Source organism: Cheilinus undulatus, linkage group 1, assembly GCF_018320785.1.
Source record: "Cheilinus undulatus linkage group 1, ASM1832078v1, whole genome shotgun sequence".
NCBI lineage: Eukaryota > Metazoa > Chordata > Actinopteri > Labriformes > Labridae > Cheilinus > Cheilinus undulatus.
The window spans coordinates 46,806,647-46,827,170 of NC_054865.1; the positions used below are offsets into that span (position 1 = coordinate 46,806,647).

Consider the following 20,524-nt stretch of genomic DNA (forward strand, 5'->3'; position numbering starts at 1 on the left):
AGGTTACTTGAGTGTTTTGTTACGCATCTAACATCATGAAATCACAAGAATCTACAAAATCATGTTCTTTTGGATCTAGTTGTCAGAATTCAAAACTTTTTCTTCATTATTTTTCATTTTCTTGATTTGTACGAGCAACAAATGCACGTTTTAACATAGAAGGAACCTTGTTGTTTTCCTGCAACCTCCTAAAATCCAAACATTTCCAAAGCTGAGTTTTACAAAGCAGTCACAGCCCAGCTGAAATGATTTTAACTAGGCACTCTGCTGACTTGGAGCTGGGGGATGGGGGGGTTTAACAGAAGGAGGGGGGCAATACGGGGTCACACAGGAGGAGAACTAGAAGGGAGGGGGTCGCTTTTTCTCTCCCTCTCTCTCTCTCTTTCTCTCTCCGAGCTCTTGGAAAGAAAGGAAGGAAGCCAGAGCAAAGCAGAGCCGGAGCCCAAACCAAACTGAGGAGAGATGGATGGTGGGGGGAGGGACTGGAGAGAGAGCGCTGCTTATTGGTAGGCTGCGGGTCTCTCTCTGTGGATGGATTGACTTAGCACGGGTCGAATTACACCATTTGCCGTGCATTAGTTTGTTTTTCTCTCAGCCAGGAGAAGTTGATTCACTACGACGCGCACGGTATTCTTTTTTGAGGATTACAGCAACACGAAAGGATACAAAATAAGAAATTCAGATGAGGTGAGTTTCTTGCCGATGTGTGGATTTACTTTGTTGCGCAGCGTTACGCAGTGAAAGTCGAGGGGAAAACTAGAGAGGAGAGAAGTCTTTGCTGGGATACTAAATATTTTTGCACATCACGGAGCTATGCTGCTCTGCAAAACTGGTGGTTGCAGGACAGAAATAGTTCAAGTCGGGACTATTTTTACTCATGCTTCAATCCGTTTTGCTCCTCATTCATTGCCTTTAGCGCGGGCAGCGTTTATCTGACCGATCTGCTCCAAAGCGAATTTCCAACACTTGGAAAGCAGCGGAGCAGAGGCTGAAGCAAATGTAAACTGTTTACTCGCTTCTTTCTTTGTGAGGCACTTTACCTCCAAACGAAGCTGTCAAAAAATCTGCTTTATTAGCTTCAACATCTGCGCACCAATCCAATCAATTTAACTAAAAGTTAAGATTGAGTTAGTCATACGTTAGGAATAAAAGGCAGAGTTCCGTTTCATATAGATATTTTTTACTCAGGTGGATATGTGCCATATCATGCTCCTCGTCCCTCCACACGCCCTCTATTATGTTAAATCAGCGTTAAATCAATGATTTAACGTGAGCGCGGCGTAGTACGAAACGCGCGTCGTTAATGTTTATGCCTTTTCCCTCTGCTTTGCAAAGTTAATAGTAGTGGAAGGGGCTGGTGTATCGCAGTATGAGAGGGAGGGGGCTGTGTGGTCGTGGCACAGCTTTGAAGATCAGTCATCAGAGCGCAGGGGCCCGGGGACGGACACAGAGCAGGCAGGCTGAATGCTCGGATGTGGCGAGCGGAGCTCAAATCCGTGCGCAACTGGATGAAAAAGGGAAAAGTGGGGTCCGGATGGAGCTTTAAATGAGAGGAATATTACATTCTGGGTGTTTTCTCTTAAATGGATTACCAAAGGGATATGACAAACAGTCGGATTGGTCCATTCATGAGTGAATTCGGATACTTAAGGTAGGTATTCTCGGTGATTTTAATCAGTGATAAGTGAATTATAGGATGCGCTTTGTGCCGTATTTTAAAGGTGAAAACTGTCTTTATTGGGCATATCACTGCTTGTCTCTTCACTACCAGGAATGCCACTTGAGCAGAACCTATGTTAAGAACTAAGTTGGAAGATTTCAAAATAAAACACACATTTTAAGCAGTATGGTAATTTATAGTAAGACAGCGAAACCAGAGCATGACAATTTCTTAACACTAGCAGACATATTTTGTCGAGTTTAAAGCTAACTGGAGCCAATTAAGACAATATCTATTATTTTTATTGTTCGAAGTTGTATTGAATTGCCTATGACGTATTTTCTTACATTGTGGCTACTAAAACAAAGCTAACGTGCACACATGACTGGACGGACCATGCTAGCAAACACAGTATTAAACAATTGAACGCGAGTCAGGACGGTTAGTTTGACTCAAACCATTGTTCACCGCTTTCTCTTTGATGACTTAAATGTAGTTACAGTTCTCCAAATGGCATTAATATAGTTTTATATTGGATAATAAATTGGTTAAACGCTCGTGAAGCTTTTAAGCAGTGCTGCACAAGAGAACCCAGCCCCGCGTGCATGCACCGAGTGCTGTGGAGGCAGTTTAAACGGCAGCCCCATCACTGTTGTCACTCTACAACTGTCCCCCGCGTCTTTGTTGTCTTTTGTACGAGTCCCACATGTGGGCTAAAGAGCTCTGAAAAGATTTAGCACGGATAAAACTTGAATGCCTTTACGCCCCGGTCCGCACAATGCAAGCGTCAGAGCCCGGGCTGCTGCAGGGGGATTGTGTGCGCAGCAGAGAAGAAGAAGATCCCACTGCAAAACTTGAAAAATTACCAGAGAATAGAAGGGAGGAAGAATGAAGACAGAGGGAGAGAATCAGTATGGTTCATTTGCTACAAAAAGAGGCGAGTAAGTGCAAAAGGTTAGAGAGCTGTTCCTCTGTGTCTCATTGAAGTAGCACAATTAAGTAAATGGCAGATGAAGAAAAAGCGACCAAGAGAGTGAATTTTGAGCTTTCACATTTGGGCTGATGTGCTAAATTAAGTCTGAAAATGGAGCTCATTTAACAGTAGTTTGTCTAAATTTCAGTGGTGCTATTCTTAAACCAGCAAACTGGATCCTTAAAAATCTCCAGTCTTGGGTTCTGGAAAAGCTACAAAACTACAGAAACCAACCAAGAAGTCTAAATTTGACGTTGGCTCGAGCACCACTCTCTGGCCAGGTTGAACATCAGGGTTTGCTGACAGCACAGCTGGCCGCTGTGTTTCACTCCGCCTCACTGGGCGTGGGGGTCACAACTCAGCGACCAGAACGATCACCGTTAACCTCCTCTACAGCCTGCCGTAACCCCGGAACAGCCGCCATTAAACCCTACAGCCTTATGGTTACCCTAAACCACTGCACGGAAATCAGGTTGTCCTTCGCTAAATTGGCGAGGTGATAAAAGTTGTACCTCCATGTGTAGCATTTGGAGTCAACATGTTTGTACAGTCTGCTTTGAACCCCCTTTTAGGAGCCCCAGAATGGCTCCGGCTAACTAAGGTCCACTAAACGGGGGTGGGGCTCTATTGTGTTGACTTGCCCAAAGCCCCTTTTGTTGCACGGTCACACCTGCAGCTCAACCCCCTTTGTGCTCCTCTATAGCAGGACTACTGCTGAGAACAGCCTTTCTCCTGTTTCACTCCTCCTCCTGCTCCTCTCGCCAAGGTAGACACGAAAGGGAGGGAAGCACGGTTTAGGGTGGCACAGGGCTCTCCTTCTGCCAAATCTCTTGAAGCAACAAGTCCAACCAGGCCTCCCCTGAAGTGATCCTTGGGTAAATAGCACACGGTGAGGGGTAGCGGTTATTATTGGAGTGGGAAAGGGAGTAGTAATCATTTCTGGGCCTGTGTGGCTGCTCTAATCATCAGGCTGACTCACTTTCCTGTGTGGCTGCATCTTGATTACTTTCTCAGAGTCCAGGTCCGCTTTTGGACCGACAGTTGCGCACGCAGACGTTCATAAACAAAATGCACAGGTCAAAATATCTGAAACTGGACCCCTCTGTATCAGATTTCTTGTGCTGTTGCAGCTCAGTACGGATCAAGATGACAAGTCGAGCAGCCTCCAGCAGCATTCATTGTTGTGTTGGGATTACATCCACCCTTCACATTCAAACACAACTTAGGAAACCTCACGCACCGCTGTTGTTTGCCATCCTCTTTTATTAGCCTCCTTTTCCTCCCAATAGGACCTCCGTGCAACAACACATCCATTCAGCGCAGCAGCAGAGCAGAAGTTACCGCGGACATGTGCCAGTAAAAGCACAGCTAAGAGAAAAATATGTGTTAATCTGTCATTATATGCTTGGAACACTAAATCTTCAGCTGTAACCACCAGAATTGGGGCTGTAGACCCCTAAAACCTACCATCAGTAGAAATAGCAAATCCAGCAAGCCCCCCTCCCCCCTCTCCATGTTTAACACCATGGGCCTGAGCCAACAACATCAGCAGGGAAAGTGCGTGGTTGTAGGACATTGAAAAGCCTGTAATAACAGAGGTAGAGTGAGGCAAGGCTGAATGGCACTGAGTTGCGTGACAAGCCCAGCGTCTCTAGGCTTGTTGAGGCCTATATGTGCATGTACACGCACAGACTGGAGGGCAGGAACCAGAGAGCGCAAAGGAATAGTCAATAGAAAACACGCTGGGCCTCACCAGAGATTGGGAAGTAATTTTAGATCGCTGACCTCTGGATGTCTTTTGTTTCTGTTTTACATTAAAAGTTTTAAAGGAAAGCCTTCGCCTCTGCAGTGCAGTGTGGCTATTACCATGCAAGGAATCATGGGAGATCAGAGCAGGGCTCCTGAGTCTTTTTGGAGTGTTTTTCCCCTGAATTGTTAAGTGAAGGAGAATGGCAGGGAAAGAAGTGGCGTGTGTATGTGTGGTTCAGCAGAGGGGATATAGAGCAGGACTCTTGGACAAGCAGGGAAATGATTTACCTGTGAGCACAGTCAAGTCTGGACTCCACGCTCACTCTGCAGCCTGTATGATAGCACTATAGAACTGAAATGTGCAGCTTGGTTTATTTACCTTTCATAGCTCTGTATTTTTGTATTGTTGTGCGTCTGGTATCTATTTCCGTCCCAGCCCTCTCCTACACACTCAGCGATTTATTGCTCGGCTTTTAATACAGCACCTTTCTTGGTGCGAGAGCGTCTCAAGCAGGTAGTAAAAAGAAAACAGCTGCGATGCTTTTAAGGAATACTGCTGTTTATCTGAGCGCAGCGTTGCCATCACTTCTTCTTTAGATTAAAATGCTGACAGTTGTTCAGCTTGTAAAGATCAGGAAAGCTGTGTGCACAGATCGTCACCAGGAGTTTATTTTTTATCTAGGGTAGAGCGACAGCTCCAGCTTTGTTGTTTTTGTACCTAAAATAACAGAAAGCAACATATGAGCCCTAATAAAGAGGAGGCTCTATTTGGTCAATACATCAATCCTGTAATTTCACTATTAAGTGGATGAATTGAGATGAGGCGTCATCCAGTCCAGGGCCGGCTCTACTCCATCATAATGACAATGCTCTTTGAAAAGCCTCAGTATCCCACTGAGGACTCAACAACCATGATTACACACTATTGATGACCAAAACACAGCAGAATTACTCTGATTCCATCAGCACTTCCAGTCTTTTTAGTGACAAATCACTTTGCAATTACTGTTCAGACAAGAATTGGATTATAAGAGTCTGGAAAACAAGCTCAGCACTTTGTGAATAAAAGCTTTAAAGCAGTGAAACCAGTCTGCCTGTTATATAATCCACATACAGTGACAAAAGGCTGACGCGTTCATGATGTATATCCTCGCTGACACACCTATGGACACTTTATTTCCCACCATTTGTGCAATTGTAGCAGTCAAAGGTAGAGTTGTTTCAGATGGTTATAAAACTGTGAAATGATACTAATGCCATTTGAGCGCTGGTTTTGACAACCTGGTAGGTCAGACACCCACATACAGAGGCTTTAGTCCTTGATGCACTGGTCACAGGATTGAATCCTGGTGCTGTCTGGTGTATGTCTTCCCCCACTTTTATTCCCAGTAGTTAATTTATTTACCAAAAATAGAAATGCTGCAAGTAATTAATCTACTCAAACACCTCAAGAAAGCTCTCTGTGGTAAAATGCCTCTCTTCACATGCACATTTGCCCTAATTCATCAATTTACCATACTAATTACTTATTTAATATATTTACCGTGTTCAAATGCTGCAAGTAATTACTCAATTAGCCATAATTCTTTGCTTTGAGAAGGCTGCACTTATCAACTATCTTAAGTATGGATGCACAATATTATCAGTCTGGTATCGGCCGATATTTGCTTGAAAAGGCAAACAGTGGTAATCGGCAGATATCAACATTTCTGCCGATATTTACAGCTGATATTTTGCCTGTATATGTCAGCACATATCGACTGTACATTTTGCACATATATACTAATAAATTAGTGGAGTTTTAGGCTGAACCAACAGACCTATGTCGGTTGAGGTCTTTTTCTTTATTATCCTAATTCTTTGAACTTTAAATTGTTTTTTAAGGATTAATGTTTTTTCCTTGGTCATCCTCAAACCTTAAAGTGTGTCCAGAAGGAATGAAATTTCTTGTCTGAAAGGCGTATTTAAATATCAGCATTGATATCGGTATTGGCTCAAATGAATCTGTAAATATCGGCATATTGGATATTAGCAGAAATCCAATACCTTGCATCCCTAATCTTAAGTTATCTTACCTACTTCATGTAAATTAGCCCCCATCCTTGCATGTTTTATAGTCTTACCATGTCCCATAAATCCTTCTTTTTTATACTTTTCCATTTATTTATTTTTCACATTTAAAGTTGAAGTCCTGTACATTGAGAGCAAAGCTAACCTGAGTCAAATTCCTTGTTACGTAAGCTTACTTGCCCAATAAAATTGATTCAGATCCTTATTCAGTACGCCTTGTTGCTTCTCAGATATCACAAGAGAGGAGAAAATAATCCCAAAATATTGATGCTTATAATGAGCTTCAAAAGCTTACCAAAAATTAAAAATTTACTACAAAGTGAGAATTTTGTCTCAGGCTCTTCTACCATTCCTAAGACATGAAAAAGACAGCGTTAAACTTTTTTCAGACTAAGCACACATTAATAAAAAATGCTGGAAATATTCTGAAAAGATAAGTTGCATCAGATATTTTAAATTCAAGTGCAAAGAGAAACATAGTCCAGTGCCTTTCCTGCAGCATTTGCCATTATTCTAAAGCATTGCAGACACAGAATGAATTGGTTTTTAAACTAGACTATCACCATAATGGTCGACTATTTGCATACAGTGACTTTTACTGCCATAAACTGTTGCTGCTGCTGCTGCTGGGTAGGTCTCAGTCAAAGTGGTATACATCATGGTGCAGAAACAGCCTTTCTCCACTGCACAGATTTTCAGATGTGTTACAAGGCAGCAGATGAGACTGTTTGCTAATAACACTGAACATGTACAGGCCAAGATCTGCCAAAAGGGGTGGAGACTGTCCACAGGAGGGCGCCAAAATGAACCCACACCAAAAGTTCCCCACACAAGCTTTAACAATAAATTCAAACAAAAGGGAGCAGACAAAAGTGTGTTAGGAAAGTGAGTTGTGAAGTTGTCACATGGCTAAAGTGATATGTTAAAGCACATAGATTGCCCTGCCTGCTGCTAATCCGCCATGCTTCCTGTGTGGATCAATCACGGCACTAATGGCTTGGCAGGCGGGGCACAGAGACAGCACTGGAGCAGGTGTGCTTAGGGGCTAATTGAAAAATGAGTCAATACTGCATGTGTGTGTGTGTTTTTGTGTGTGCTGCACATGCGTCACTCTTTGCATTACACCGTTTGAAAGAGGGACTCTGTATGTGCAGCCATGTGTGTGTGTGTCTCCCTGCATGTGCTGCCAGCTAATCCATCCCTCTGCCTGTGTGACGTCTCCCAGTAAATTGTTTATATCCGTTCAAGCTTTGCCTGCATGAATAATTTGTTTGCCTTATAAATATTTGAATGTACACCAATCATTAATATGCACAGACACAGCCTGTCTCTAAAGAAGTCCTTCATGCGCTAACGTACACACTAAACCCCGCCACTCCCACCATAAATTATTACACATGGAGTTTCCTGCGAATCATGTCAACAGGCAGACAAAGAACAAACAATCAGACTAAAAATAACTGAATGTCAAAACACATGTACAAGTAGACCCTCATAACACAAAGATGAGTAAATCTCTGCTCTACAATAAACCAGCGTGTCTCTGAAGGATAGACCAGAGCAGTAACGGCCAACCAAGCGCCAATAGAAGTCAGCTAATGTCAGAGCAGGGGGGCCGCACCACTGATGGTGATGATGTTGCAATGTGCTGATGAGTGTCGAGCCTGACCCCGGAGAGACTAACCAATCAGAGCACAGATGTACAGAGACAGCAGGCCTGCCACGCTCCTAGCAGAGCGGACTTCCGCTGCATCCAACACACACCGAGACGCCCCACCGGTCAGTTGGCTGACCTTCGCTTAGACAGCAGATGCAGCGAGAGGTGGAGGGGAAACGCCAAGCACTGCCACTGAGAGCTCGGTCATCAATAAGCCAGAAAGAGGGCTCTGTGTCTGCCTTACGGCTGTGTTTAAGTGGGTAGGTTTAGTAGGAGTTGTGAGGAGTAGGGTCTTCATGATACCAGAATTTTAAATGTCAATATGATGCTGGTTAAAACCAAATCATAAAGTTATCTGTTTGGAAGGAATGGTTGAAAATAGAAATAAAGGCATCCAAAATTGGGTAATATATAACCAAAGAAAATCTAGCACACTGCTGTGGAGTTTTTTCTTAAATGTTGTCAATATTTGCACATGACGCATGCAAACATTTGCAGATACAGGATTCAGCTTTTAAGGCAGTATTGCAGAAAATCCCCAACTTTATGAACAAAATCCTCACTTTTGTTGTTGAAATTTTGAGTACTTGACACTTTTGATGAAATGTGTTGTTTCATGATAAAGGCTCCATTATTTTAATGAACAACAGTATCAAAAAGTGGGAGATTTGAGATGCTTGAGGCGTGATAGCATATTATCCATCCATTTTCTACCCTGCTTATCCTGTTCGAAGTCACGGGGGCTGGAGTCTACCCCAGCTGTCATTGGGCGAGAGGCAGTGTTCACCCCAGACTGGTCGCCATTCAAACACGGGCATATTAGGACCATTAAAAATATAGAAAATCTGTTAATTTTCAAGAAAACAAGGAAATATTGAGAGAAAAATTTGACTTATTTGAGATTATAAAATCAGAAATGTACAAGAAACCAAACTAAGAGTTTAACAAGTCGGATATTTTCAGAAAAAAACCTTAACATGTTCAAGTTTAAAGTCAGAAAGTTCAACCCGATTTACTCAAAATTTGTGTCGTTTCATACAGTCTCCATTATTCTAATGAACTACAGTAGCATTATCAAAAAGTGTCAGAGCAAATGCATATATTTCCTTAGACAGGCGCTTAGGTACGACGGTTTATTGGGGCAACACTAAAATAAAGAAAATAAATAGGTTCTATAGAGGTGTAAATTTACAAGAAACCAAAATGAAATCAGTGGTTATCCCTAGTTTACAGATAGTCTATTCTAAATCCAGAGGATAATGTGATGATTCTGGTCTAAAATCCCCAATGCTTCCTTATTGCTTAATCCCAGTAAAATCAAAATTTAATAAGGGTTTCAACTTCAGCACTTACGAAAGGAAAACAGTTTCATCTGGTGTAATATTTCATTGATGTAATCATCTAGTTTTTGACTTAATCATCTCAAAAATTATACGTCTTAGCTGTTGTAAATGTATGACTTATTAAACTTAAAGATGCCAAGTTTCTTCTCCAATATCAATAGTTTATTTTTTTTGTTTTGTTGGAGTGACCCTCATACATTGCTGCACTAACGAGAGGAGTAAAAAAGTGTGTTTAGAGGTGAAGACGACCCAGTGGTTTAGGGCATGTCCCATGCACACAGACGGCCTGGGTTCAAGGCCAGGCTGTGGCTACTTTTGGCATGTTTCTCCCCCACTCTCTCATCCCTGTTTTAACTCTATCCACTGTCCTGCGCTATGAATAAAGGCATAAAAGACCAAAAATGTGTGCTGTCAGATAGGTTTTTTTGTAGGGGGGTTCATGATAAGAAGACTAAATGATAAGTTGTCGCCATCTTTGCTAGCCAGCACTTGAACTCTTTGTCTGTTAAAATGGCATAAATCCATAATATACAGTAAGTAGCAAGATGCAATCTGTTTTAGGGAGTTGCCCAGTGGGAAACATGGTTAAAAATGTCTTCTTGCTTGACACTTTCCACTGCACTCAGCAAAGTCCATGACATTTTTATATTCCTTTGCATCCTTGCAGGCTTTGGCACTTTTTTATACTATTGTTCATTAAAACACAGGAGATTATATCATGTAGAAATACATTTTTATCAAGAAGTGTCAATGTAATACAAAATTTCAACATCTTCAGTGTGGATTTAGTTCATAAAACTAGAGTATCTCCACCAATGTGGCCTGAAAAGTGGTGTTAGGTATCAGCAAGCATGCAACCATCAGACACTAAAACCAAACAGCCAGCAAAAAATCAACTAGTTTGAGGTAAAGTGTCATGTGAGAACAAACAAAGTGGTACTATTTAAGAGTGGGAAGTTTAGCAAGACATCAAAAATGAGTAAATCAGGTTTTGATACCATCATAAAAGTATCAGAGGGGTAAACTTGGCTTCCTTCTACTTAAGTTTGTGTATCAGAAATTGTCTAGGGAAAGGAAATGCAGCACTGAAATGTCTCCACACAGGACTGAAAGGCTGCGCTTTGCAGCTGCAGTTAGAATATAAGATGGAAACTTTACATGCCAAAACAAATGTATTCCTCTCTGTGTGTGTTTCCAGGTAACATCTCCACTAGTGTGAAACAGGAAGTGTCGTCTGTGAGCAGCCATGGGCCAGAGAGCTGTGCTTCTGCTCAGTGAGCTGCTGCTGCTGCTGCTGACAGCCTCACGCACTCTCCTCGCAGTCAGCTTCCCAGAGGACAACGAACCCCTCGATGTCGTTGACGCACACTGTGAGTATACGAGAATGCAGATGAACTCAGCAGAGACGGGGAGGGCGGTGGATGTGATATCACAATCGCTGCCACGTCACTGTTTGAGTCAACAGCTGTCTTAGAAATGCACTTTTTACCAGTCACATGTGGAAGCAGACAAACAGGAGCAGCGTCCTGGTTCTAGTCGTGTCAGCAGTTTGGACAGTAGCATGCCATTCCCACTGTAATAAAATCAATCTGTTGTACAGTCAGCTGTAGCATTAAGTGGATTTCATTTTCATCTCTGTGATGTACAGGAAGAACAGAGATATGCTGACATAAGCAGACAATATCTAACGTGCAAACACAATGACACACGAGTACAGAATATACACCCAGCGCCTACACTCTACCATTACTTTAATTGCAGAGGGATTTATTTAAAGCATATAGACAGCACATTTATTTCCAACGGGAGAGTTAAATATAGCTGAAGAAGAGTGCTGTTTGTCTGTGTGAGAGCATCTTCTGCTTCCACATTGAGTTTGCCATTAATAGCATGTGTGCGTGTGTTCTGTCTGTACAGTTTCACGGAGGTACCCTGTGTTCAGAGGCCGGCCCTCTGGCAACGAGTCACAGCATCGCCTCGACTTTCAGCTTATGACCAAGATACAGGACACACTGTTCATCGCTGGCAGGTAAGCTGTCTCTATCTGTCTTTTTCCTTTTCACACATCCCCCCGCACCGATAAACTCGCTCGCTCCTTGGCAGGTAAACAGTGGCATAAGAGAGGGGGAGAAAAGCTCTTAGTGTTATTGGATCTGTGGCTCCTCAGCCTGCAGCTGATGTATATGGCCCTGTATTGATCCCTGAAAGGCATCTATCATGCCGGCCTGACGCTCTGTCAGGGGTTTCTTGGCATCTTTACATGTCTTTTTGGTATTTATGGGTGGTAGGATTAATCTGACCACCAGCAATAATACTGTAGCAGGAAATCACCAGGACATCCACAGGATAAAACTCCCACCTTTAGAGCCACTGTAATCAGTGCTGCATGTATCACTGCTGACAGGTGGAGCTTCCTTTTGCAGGTTGTTTGGTTTTACTTACAGTGAAGCAAATGGTTGTCTCCAGCAAAACTGCACAATTTTCTACCTTCTACCCTCTACCTTTAATCCTGTGGGGTTTTTTTTTGTTTTGTTTTTTTTTTTCAAGATTTAATTTTTGGGGCTTTTTCCCTTTATTTGGAGAGAACAGGACAGTGAATAGTGTGGGAAATCAGGCAGGGAGAGTGGGAAATGATTTGTGGGAAAAGGAGCCACAGGTAGGATTTGAATATGTCCTGCATTTTTGGAAGACAAGCAACCTAACCACCAAGACAGTGATTATCAACTAGCAGCCCAGGGGCCATATCAGGACCCCGAAAGCTTCCCATTCGGCCCCCAGAAGACTGTTAAATTCAGGGAGCGTATGTTTTTGGGTATCTTTTGTCTCTATGTCCCTAAAGCTATTAAATCAACTCTCAGATGACTCAAATTGAAACAGTTTTATAAGGAATGACTTCATTTTTTGTGCTAACTTTCCACTTCAGGCTTTGGAGGGTGCAATTTTCCTCACCTTAGGTTTAAAATAAGGGACTTAATCCCTGCATGTGTTTCTCAGCAATCAGGACACAGCATAGTAGTGTCAAACCCAGTAATGAACAGAAACCCCAGAAAAACAGAGCTAAACTATCTCAATTACTACCTTGTGGCTGGCTGCAGTATAGGTAGTAGGGGCTGTTTTCATAGGTATTGCCTTAAAAATTGAAGAAACTAGAAATACTAATACAATAATATGTTAATTAGACCAAAATATTAATGTGATTTAGTTAATTTTAAAGTCTGCCCCCAACAGTGGCAGTCAATGGCACTGTAATAACCCCTGCACTAGACAGTCTGTGCCCCTTCATACCATAATTTTAACTCCTTAAACATCCAAGGGGTAAATCTATTTAGTTATTTACAAAATGTAAATATAATTTGATATAAACCACCAGAAAGCTCTAGTTCTCACTATTCTGAAAATGTTAACCATTCCAGAATAAAACATCACAGCAGCCTTAATTAATGCATTTGTTAGTACAAACAAACAAACAATAGCAACAGTGACACAGCTCACTGTTAGAAGCTTTTCCGATCATTATAGTCCATCAGAACAGTCCTGCTGCATCAAAAATAGTCCCCATAATCTAAATTTTGTATAATTTCAAATTTGCCATTGTTTTTCTCAATAGTTCAAAATGCTGTAAAACCCTCGTTTTTTTCTCTATTGTTATGAATTTTGTTCTTGAACTAGCTAAGGCTTCATGCTTTGGTCCAGTTGAGTTTTCCAGCTAATATATCCCACCTACAGCCATCAACAGGCTTCTGGTTCACTAGACAAATTCAGACGGGGAAAAATAGTTTTGTTGTTTTACTCAGTACCAGCAGCAGCAGCCACAGTGAGTCTGACAGTTTAGCTGGTATAGTAGCATTATGTTATTCTTTTTAGTGTTAGTGGTTGTCCAACTTTGTCCAACTTGTCCTTGTTTTAAGTGTGGAGTGCCAATTTGCTTTTTTCAGTGCAAGAGATATTTTTAACCAGAGCCAACTTCTTTGTATGCACCTGCACATCTGGCCAATAAAACTGATTGATCCTTCTCATGCTAAGCTAATCAAACCACTGTGGATAAACTTTCAAGCTGTGTTTTGTAGTATAATCAGAACAAATTGTGGTTATCATGTGATAAGAGTCAAGCAGCGTGATATTCAGGCCTTCTAGTAAAATAAAAGTGGCTTAAACATCAGGATCACCATAAGCTGTGTTGATGATCATCAGCACATCAGCTCATCTACTTTTATTATATTGTCATGCATAAACAATATTTACAGCCCAAATAGGCATACAAGACACCATTATTTACACAAAATGACCAGAAACCAAAAGTAGGCTCTTGGTAGAATAATACTAATGAAATAAATCGGCCTGAAATTTCTTTTGCTATAAAAGAGGCCAATTCAGAAATACTTACAGTAAACAGCCTCTCCATCCTGTCATCATCATTACTCTAAAATATTTCAGGATTTTTAACAAATATTTCATTAATCAGCGATGACAATATTCCATCATAAAAAGGACAACATACAAGACAGTGAGGTTCAGTCTCAACTTCTCCATGTTCACAAAGTCAATCAGCTGCATAAAAACTGGTCAAAGTAACAGTAGAGGTTCATATTTAACATGAGATGTCTCCCTTTCTCATACATTAACGGAAAGGATGCTCAGCTTTCTTCCTCTTCCTCTGTCTGATCAGCTGGAGATACGCACAGGTGACTCAAGATGCGTAATAGGAAAGTAAAAGGAGATATTTCACTTGTTTATTAGTCGCAGACAGGTTGCTTTAGATCTAAAAATGTATATGTAAACAGCAAATATGTCACTTTAAATTACTGATTTTAACATAAAACTTTCAAGGATATTAAAAGTTTATTTTTTTAAACCTGTATCACTCTGGTTTTTGTTGCCACAAACCAGAAAGTTGCAAGTTTCAACTGCAAACATTCAAAATTCAAACTGAAAACAGTGCTATTATTCCCTCCAGGGGTAAGGGGTTTAGAGCAGCTTGTTCATTAAAGACATAAATAAAACACAGAGGCATACAGACAACAACAAATTATACATACAGGCTGAATATTTGAAATAGAAACTGTTAGAAAACTGATATGAAACAGCTGATTAATGGGTACACAAAATCAATAAAAGCAATCAAATGATCAGTCTACAGAGACAGAAAAGGACTTGTGCAGGTAAGATGGTAACAAATCCATAAAGAACGAAGCATCTGATCATATGATTGCAGAGGGAATAGAGGGTTTAGGGTAGCAGTTAGTTTTACAAGCAGGTAAAAAATATCAATGTAGTGATGGCAACAGAGAAAATTCACTTAACAGCACATCAGCAGAAGGAGCTAGAAAGGCTGAAACCACTCTTCACAGTAAATGAGGTCTCAAATGACAAGTAGAGTTCAAAAAGTGCTCCAAAAATAGCACATAAACAGAAAATGTGGGAATATAATTGAAATGGGTTGCTGATTATGTGTCCTCTTAGAATGTGGAAAAAAAAGATATGGAAAAAACACAGGAAAATGGAAGAATTGTGTTTTTTATACATGAAAAATATAGGAAAAACACTGATAAAGCCCTAGAGTCTCATAGTGTTTTATATAAGAGTGTCCCTGGTTGTGCTGTGTCACTGATCTGTGTGTTTTCTCGTGTTTCCGCAGAGATCAGGTGTACCTCGTCAGTCTGAGAGAATCCTACAGGAATGAGATCATCCCATACCGGGTAAGATTCTCGCCACAAGCTGCTCACCTTCTCCACAAACACGAGAAGGCTATCATACAAAAATACAGAGCCGTTCATCACAGCGGACAGGTTGTAAAACGAGAGAGTGGAATAGGGAGGCCTGTGTGTGCATTCAGTGCTCTATTTGTGTCTAATAATCCATGTTGGTTCTTGCAGAAGCTAACATGGAGATCGAGCCAAATCGACAGAGACAAGTGTGCTGTCAGGGGAAAACACAGAGTATGTACTAAAAATCCTTTACTTTGGAACTTGTGGCACATTCAGTCACTTGGACGTGGACTGTAAGCGGAGAAGCGGGCTGTCTCTCAAAACGCGCTTCCATGTTGTGTTTGTCTTTATCAGGAGGAGTGCCACAACTTCATCAAAGTGCTGGTCCCCAGAAACGATGACCTGGTGTTTATCTGTGGTACCAACGGCTTCAACCCCATGTGCAGATACTACAGGGTGAGTATCCAAGGCTTAATAAAACCCCATAGAGTGTGCGTAATCAAACATGCCCCACAGCTCATCAACTGCCTGCACTTTCCATCTCCTCTGATGTCTCCTTTCTTTTCTTCTTTGCAACAACTGCAGTTTAATCAACTGTTGCTCAGTATTTATCAACTACAACTCAAACATTATATGCTGAGTTTCAGTCACCTGGTTGACTGTTCAGAAATGAGCAGAAAGTAGACAGAGTCTTGCAGAGCTATCCAGACATTCCAATGCATAAGTATGCAGTGCTCATGATGACGCAGGCCAATATGGTGTAGGTACAACATAGACTAAATGCCGAAGTGTTAATCAGGCTTAAATGTCCTCAGAGACATTTTGGTATCATACCTTTTACAGGATTTATACAGAATATCTGACTTTTAAAGACTCTTCAAGACCATCTCAATATATGATAAAACCCCAATGCATCTTCAATTTCTAACAAATTACATTGTTAACATTTATGTACATGTTTTGTGCATACTGTAAGATAAGAATGTGTCAACATAGTCAAGAAAATGCAAATAGTGTTTTCTTACTGTAGTCTAATAAAGCTTTTTTGAGATGCTATGGTGCTAACATTAATGTACTCTATGCTAGTCTTACACAGGGCAAAAACTTCACTGAAAAGCTGCTTTTTATTTGCAAAATCCTGTGAAATGTTAACAAGTGTCTGCCTCAGAAAACTTGTATTTACCAACATGCACACATGACTCAATCACATTGTTAACATTTCATCTAGGGACACAGCAGTACTTTAGGATGCACTCAGTGGGCCTGGACAGAAAACAGCATGCAGACCCATGTTGGATTGTGTGGAGTTCCATCAGAAACTCACCTGTGCTTAAAACTAAATGTCAAAACAAAAGCAGTAAAACTAGCCTGAACTCTCTTGTAAAAAAATATATATATATCAAAATATATCAAAATTGAAAACAGCTACAACATTTAACACCTTATGATCTTGCATAGGCTGCATGCAGTGCGGGGGTTAGTGCTCTTACTTCCCGGTCAGGGTGTTTCCGTGCTGTTTGCCTGTTCCCCCTAGTGCATGTGTGGGTTCTTCTTTCCGCCACCAAAGACATGCTTGTTAGGTGCGGTGATGACTCTAAATTGGCCATAGGTGTGAGTGTCAGGACTTGTTAAATCTATCAAAAAGCCTTTGCTTAATCGATTTACTTTTTCAGAACCTGCAGACCCACTGCTTTAGTGTAGGGCCTTCTAAGGTTTGCCATGATATCAGAATTTTAACTGAATGTGAGCCTAGTAAAATCAAATAATACTTACACCTATTCTGACACCACAACAACAAAAACCAGAAGTCCCAGGCAGCCATTATTGATTTTTTTGGTTTTCTATTATTTAAAGTTGAGTTCAAATCTTACACACTGACTGAATTGCACAGAAACATGGAAACTCGCATGAAACAGAAGTAGTCTTTTGAAGCCCCAACCAAAGATTTGTGATGCAGAAAGACTGCCTTAAAACGTCAAGCTGAGCAGTTGCTGTTCGAATCAAGCCATCTGACGTTACCTGTCACACAGTTTGTGAAATCCTCACTTGCTGGAGAAATGGGAAATGGAAATCTTATTTTGACGGGGTATGCATGCCAACAAATATTTCTTTGAAGCAGAATAATTCATTGCATAAAGCCATGCTGTCATTTTTGGTAATTATTTGACATATCTTTTTTTTAATAAACTTATTAGACTAAAACTTAAGCCTGACAAACTCTCTTGTCTCTTCCATCAGCTGTGCACATAAGCAGGATGTTCAGCTCTATAATAGATAATGGATGAGAAATTCAAGACTGTAGTTGCCTAATTTGTCATGTTATGACAGGACAGAGCTAGTAAGACATTTTTGTGTTTAAATGTGCTGTAAAATTGTGCTACTACACAAAGATGATGGGAAAGTAGTGAGCCATTTCTTCTAGTTGCGGTAGTAAGAAAGCTGATAGGCTTTCAGATTGTTGCAGAGCAGTTTGTTCCAAGTAGATGCAAGGTTCAGCTCCTCTTGTCATGTGTTTTTGGTGTGAACTTGAACAATTTTCAAACTATAGTTCATAAAAATGATAGAGATAATGGCTATGTCTTCAAACCACATGTATGTAATCCTCAAAGTGGGCATACATGAGTCCAGCATGTGGCTCCTTTCCTGCACGTCACTATCCACTGTCCTCTTTGAAAAGCCACAAAATGCACCTAAAACAGCCAAGATTGTATCTTTTTAAACACCTTGTATTGATTAAGTATCAAATAACGAAACATTCAGTCATTTTATATAAATTTGCCTTGACTCATTTGACTTATTCATGTGCTAGCCGATGTTTTTGCGTGTTTTGTTTCCACCGTGTCCCCTGACAAAACTCTAATGTGTGGGTGATGGCTGTTTTCCCTTTAGCTGGATAACCTCGAGTTTGACGGGGAGGAGATCAATGGATTGGCACGGTGCCCATTTGACTCCAAGCAAACCAACGTAGCCCTATTCGCTGGTAAGGGGTCAACCACACACTCGCCCACACACGCAGTTAGCCCTGCTGAAGAAACACTAATGTGTTCCTGCTTATGCTCTCATTATCACCTCTGTGTCTTTGCCAGAGTAAAACTGTGCCTGCAGCGAAAACAACTCCGCCAATTAGGCCTTATAAACGAGGAGGAACAACAAAGAACACTAGAGCAGTGTATCCCAGATTTTTGTGACTGTACTCCTTTTCTCCTTTGTGTCGTTTTTTTATTTCTTTAGAGGGGAAGCTGTATTCTGCAACTGTAGCCGACTTCCAGGCCAGTGATTCTGTCATCTATCGCAGTATGGGTGATGGATCGGCCTTGAGAACCATCAAATACGACTCCAAATGGCTGAAAGGTAAGCGAATGCCCCTCCATAACTCTCAATCTTTATTTCTCTCTGGAAATACACTTGTCTACCTGCCAGTGAGGTAAATGCCCATGGTGCCTTTGCATGGTGTCTGTATGTACGGGGCTGTCAGGGCTGTTTTTTGGAGTGATGGAGCGCTCTCCTGCCTTGCCAAGATCCATGGGGATATGGCCTGCTCTCTCCCAGGCAATCTAGGTCACCCCCAGTCATATACAGCCTTGTTCAAATCCCTGAAATATTCAACATGCACGGTGGTGGTGACGGTGCAGAAATACATTTCAACTCTCCGCCTCTGTCTCTCCCTCAGAACCTCATTTCCTGCACGCAGCGGAGTACGGGAATTATGTGTACTTTTTCTACCGAGAGATTGCAGTGGAGCACAGCAATCTGGGCAAGGTAAGACAGTGCACCTGCCGTTTATAAAACATCACATAAATGCATGCTGGCCGTTCGCCAGAGAGAAAAAAGGGCATATTCCTCCCTTAGTGCATGCCTTCCTGCCACAAAAGGCCTCAGTGGTAATGGGGCTCATTCAGGCGATGGCAGAATCGCATTAGAATACACGAGACATTTCGACTGCCTGCGTTTGTGCTGAATTTCTACTAATGTAAAACCATTACACAGGGAGAGGATTTGTCTCTTCTGGAGATTGCACGCTCTGTTTCTGCCTCCCTCCTATGACGCACACACACATGCAGAGGGCATTAGGATGTTCTGTGTTTGAAGCCAACTTCAGATTTGACCGTCCAGAGCTGGTCTGGTCCAGCCACAGGAAGCCAGAATACTCCATCAGCCACCAGCTGATAAATATTTCAACCCTGCTAATGCTCTAGTGACACCTGGCCTCTGATGGAGGTTTGCACTGTTACATTATTAAAACTGTGGAAACCAACTGCTTCACACTCTTTATTTATAATCAAAGCAGAGGTTACATGTGCAATCAAACACGCACTTTCATTGTGCAGAAATAGGGCAGCCATGTTTGCCCCAGTCATGCTGAAAATCTCCACTCACACAGTCAAAGATGTGTTTAAGTCGCCTTGCTGAGTTGCTACCGGATGGACAGATGCATTATTCATTATGTGGAAGTGTTTTTAGTGACGTTCACTCAGCTGCCTCTCTCTTCCTCCCGCCTCTGTCCTCCATGCAGGTTGTGTATTCCCGTGTGGCCCGGATCTGTAAGAACGACTACGGCGGCTCGCAGCGGGTGCTGGAGAAGCACTGGACATCTTTTGTGAAGGCGAGGCTGAACTGCTCCGTGCCGGGAGACTCCTTCTTCTACTTTGATGTGCTTCAGTCCATCACTGACATCATCGACATCAATGGCGTTCCCTCTGTTGTTGGTGTGTTCACCACGCAGATGAACAGGTGAGTAAAAAAAGGCTGCTGTTAGCTTTAACCGATGCATGCAGCAGGGATAAGAAATTCAGAGAGCAAACATGGATTTACAGTCATTTTCCTTGATCTGCAGCATCCCAGGGTCAGCAGTGTGTGCCTTCTCCATGGCTGACATCGAGAAAGTATTCTGGGGTCGCTTCAAAGAACAGAAGACGCCAGACTCTGTGTGGACTCCATTTCCAGAGGAAAAGTTGCCCAAACCACGGTGAGGATTAAACTTTTCTTTTCCTAAGAAAACTCCAAATTCAAAAGACTCAATATGAGGAGAAAAAAAGGCAGGTGGTTCCTGCCAACAGCTGTTTACCACCTGTCATTTGTTCCCCTTCCCTAACCCTTCTTTGTCAAGGTTAAACCCAATGAAATCAAATCTTTTTCACTAGTAAGAGACCACGTTATTAGCTCTGACCCAGCACACTCATTCACCATCTGCTGATGATTAAATTATTAATTTGGCATAATTAGACTTGCTGCATATTTAACCTGTTTACAGTCAGCACATATATTTGTAGGCCTGCCCTCTGTCCAAAATACAAAGTCTACTAAAGGACCTCATTACCCCAGTAAATCATTGATGGGGATAACCATGCATATGTATATTTTATGTTT

General features: G+C 41.7%; 1 protein-coding gene across 5 annotated transcripts in view; it reads left to right on the top strand.

The window, feature by feature from the left end:
• Positions 1–548: 548 nt before the first annotated feature.
• The window catches only part of sema6dl (sema domain, transmembrane domain (TM), and cytoplasmic domain, (semaphorin) 6D, like), a 32,779-nt gene continuing 12,803 nt past the window's right edge, over positions 549–20,524 (top strand). For 4 of the 5 annotated variants that reach the window (XM_041792386.1, XM_041792390.1, XM_041792388.1 and 1 more), the window contains exons 1-11: positions 549–687; positions 10,651–10,822; positions 11,370–11,481; positions 15,088–15,148; positions 15,326–15,388; positions 15,512–15,613; positions 18,047–18,137; positions 18,389–18,508; positions 18,828–18,916; positions 19,671–19,888; positions 19,992–20,123. In XM_041792386.1, the coding sequence (XP_041648320.1) occupies positions 10,699–10,822; positions 11,370–11,481; positions 15,088–15,148; positions 15,326–15,388; positions 15,512–15,613; positions 18,047–18,137; positions 18,389–18,508; positions 18,828–18,916; positions 19,671–19,888; positions 19,992–20,123 (1,112 nt within the window). In that variant the 5' untranslated portion in view covers positions 549–687; positions 10,651–10,698. Of the gene's footprint in view, positions 688–1,449; positions 1,652–10,650; positions 10,823–11,369; positions 11,482–15,087; positions 15,149–15,325; positions 15,389–15,511; positions 15,614–18,046; positions 18,138–18,388; positions 18,509–18,827; positions 18,917–19,670; positions 19,889–19,991; positions 20,124–20,524 lie in introns of those variants that run through there. The other variant, XM_041792387.1, reaches the window with a different exon arrangement.